This window comes from Capricornis sumatraensis, chromosome 16 (genome assembly GCF_032405125.1).
Source record: "Capricornis sumatraensis isolate serow.1 chromosome 16, serow.2, whole genome shotgun sequence".
NCBI classification, from domain to species: Eukaryota; Metazoa; Chordata; class Mammalia; order Artiodactyla; family Bovidae; genus Capricornis; species Capricornis sumatraensis.
Window position 1 is genome coordinate 49,328,114 of NC_091084.1, and position 2,619 is coordinate 49,330,732.

At 38.3% G+C, this 2,619-nt stretch overlaps 1 protein-coding gene across 1 annotated transcript; it reads right to left on the minus strand.

The window, feature by feature from the left end:
* Positions 1-430: 430 nt before the first annotated feature.
* LOC138092150 (olfactory receptor 52N4-like) lies at positions 431-1,414 on the minus strand. Its single transcript, XM_068988007.1, has one exon. It carries the CDS (start codon positions 1,412-1,414, stop codon positions 431-433), a length of 984 nt encoding a protein of 327 aa, XP_068844108.1.
* Positions 1,415-2,619: the final 1,205 nt, after the last annotated feature.

The following is a 2,619-nucleotide window of genomic DNA, read 5'->3' on the forward strand; positions in this document are numbered from 1 at the left end:
ACTTCTGTTGAGTTTTATATTCTTGTCGGTTTTCTGTATAGTTGTTCTATCCGTTGTTGAAAGAGGTATGTTGAGGTTTCCAACTGAAATTTTCCATCACTATTTGAAAAGAAGACTGGTATCTATGGCAGATATCTGTTCCTTAATTATTCATGTTTTAATAATTATTCTGATTTCTACTATGTTTTTTTCATTGTAACTTGGGCTAATGAGGAGACTAGTCTTTCAAAGAGGTGAGGAGATAAAAAAATCATAAGACAGTGTGTGTGCGCATGGGGCAGGGATGTGTCAAGGCTTTGGGCATTCTGAAGACATTGCCTCAATCAGCACCTTCACTTGTTGTGACCCAAATGTTACACTTAAAAAGATAGTTTTAGATCCTGACCAAACATCCAACAGAAGTATCACTTTGTTTCTTTCCCTTTGCCTTTCATCTCTTCCCTGAAAGATATGTGATATAAGGTTTTGTATTCTTAGAACCTGAAAGGATCCTTAGGACACAATCTCGTATCTGCTTGGTTTTTACCCCATAGACAATAGGGTTCATAGTGGGAGGTAGGAGCAGGTAAATATTGGCCACAATGATGTGACAAGATGAAGGAATTGTATGGCTCCCAAAGCGGTTAAAAAAGAAACAGAAGAAGGCTGGGCTGTAGGAGAAAACTATAGCACAGATGTGGGCAGTGCAGGTGCTGAAGGCTTTCCTCCGAGCTTCTGCTGAGGAGAGGCTGACCACTGCCCGGAGGATCATGGTGTAGGAGATGGTGATGCACAGAATGTCAAAGCCTCCAATTAGAAAGGCAGCCATCAGACCATAGATAACATTGATCTTGATATTTCCACAAGATAGCTTGGCTACAGATAGCTGGTCACAGTAGGTATGGTGTATTATGTTGCCTCTGCAGTAGGGTAGTCGCTTGGTGAAGAAAACCAAGGGAATGATGAGAAATACTGCTCTCAGCAAAGTGGCAACCCCAATCTTTGCAATGACAGAATTGGTGAGGATAGTTGAATAGCGCAGAGGGTAGCAGATGGCCACATAGCGGTCCAGGGCCATAAGCATGAGCACCCCAGATTCCATCCCTGTGAAGGTGTGAATAAAGAACATCTGGACCAAACATTCTTCAAAGCTGATTTCCTTGAGTTGAAACCAGAAGATGCAAAGAGCTTTAGGGGTGGTACTAGAGCACATGACAAGGTCAGTTAGGGAAAGCATGGCCAAGAAGTAATACATGGGTCTGTGTAGTGAGTCCTCATAGCGAATGAGGTAGAGGAGTCCACAGTTCCCTACCATAGCTACAACATACATGGAGCAGAATGGGAAGGAAACCCACATGTGCATGTCCTCCAGTCCTGGGACCCCATTAAGAATAAAACAGGCTGGTGTCACATCTGTTTGGTTCAGCATTATCATGATCAGGCTGGTATAGTCACTAAGAAGCATACATGGTTTCACTTTTATTTTGTGTTCTGTTTTGCTTTTTGACCCTCCTAGATTTGGAAAAAAGAAAAAGAAATCTCAGTTGCGGTTCCTCTATCTGTCTCTTGTCTCTGTTAAATTTGTATTTTAAATCAAAGAATCAAACATTTTAATGCCAGGAAATATTTATTTACACATAGCTTAAACCAGGTATATATAGTCTTTGTTAATTCATTAAATGATCAATTCATTAAATGATCAATTCATTCAATAAATATATATGTATCACCTATTATATGCCAGGTACTATCACATATATTGCAACAACATTATTTTGAACAAAAGAAAAAATTCCTATAATTGACAAATAAGAATCTTAAAATAGATAAATCTTCATAAAATTTTAATTAAATTAATTGGTTTCAGTCTTTCTAATTAATTTTTGTTTAATCCTATTTAAATGTTAATTACTGTACACATCTCCTTTTGCATGTTTTCTTAAGGAAAATCTCATTAATTACTCATCAATGACACAATAGACATGGTTAGGATGCATTTAATATTGCTCTTATTTCTAATAGAGTTCATATCTATGCTTACTGTAAACCAGGCACAGTTCTAGGATTTTACAAAGATTAACCCATTTAGTCCTCACTACAAGCTCAGAAAGTAATCTTTTATTAATCTGTACTTTGCTGCTGCTGTTATTCAGTCTCTAAGTCGTGTCTGACTCTTTGTGACCCGATGAACTGCAACACGCCAGGCATCCCTGTCTTTCACTAACTCCCTGAGTTTGATCAAACTCACATCCATTGAGCTGATGATACCATCCAATCATCTCCTAGCATCAGGGCCTTTTCCAATGAGTCAGCTGTTTGCATCAACTGGTCAAAGTTTTGGAGCTTCAACTTCAGCATCAGTCCTTCCTATGAATATTCAGGGTTGATTTCCTTTAGGATTGACTGATTTGATCCCCTTGCTGTCCAAGGGACATTCAAGAGTCCTCTCCAGCATCAGAACTCAAAAGCATCAATTCTTTGGCTCTTAGTCTTTTTAATGGTCTGTACTTTATAAATGAGTAAATGGAAACCCTTGGTAGAAATTTTCTTCATACATAAATGTCATAGGTTTTTTCAAATTCTAGCCTCAGGTATAGGTATTAAGAAGATTTTGATCCTTTTGACACTACCTCTCCTTCC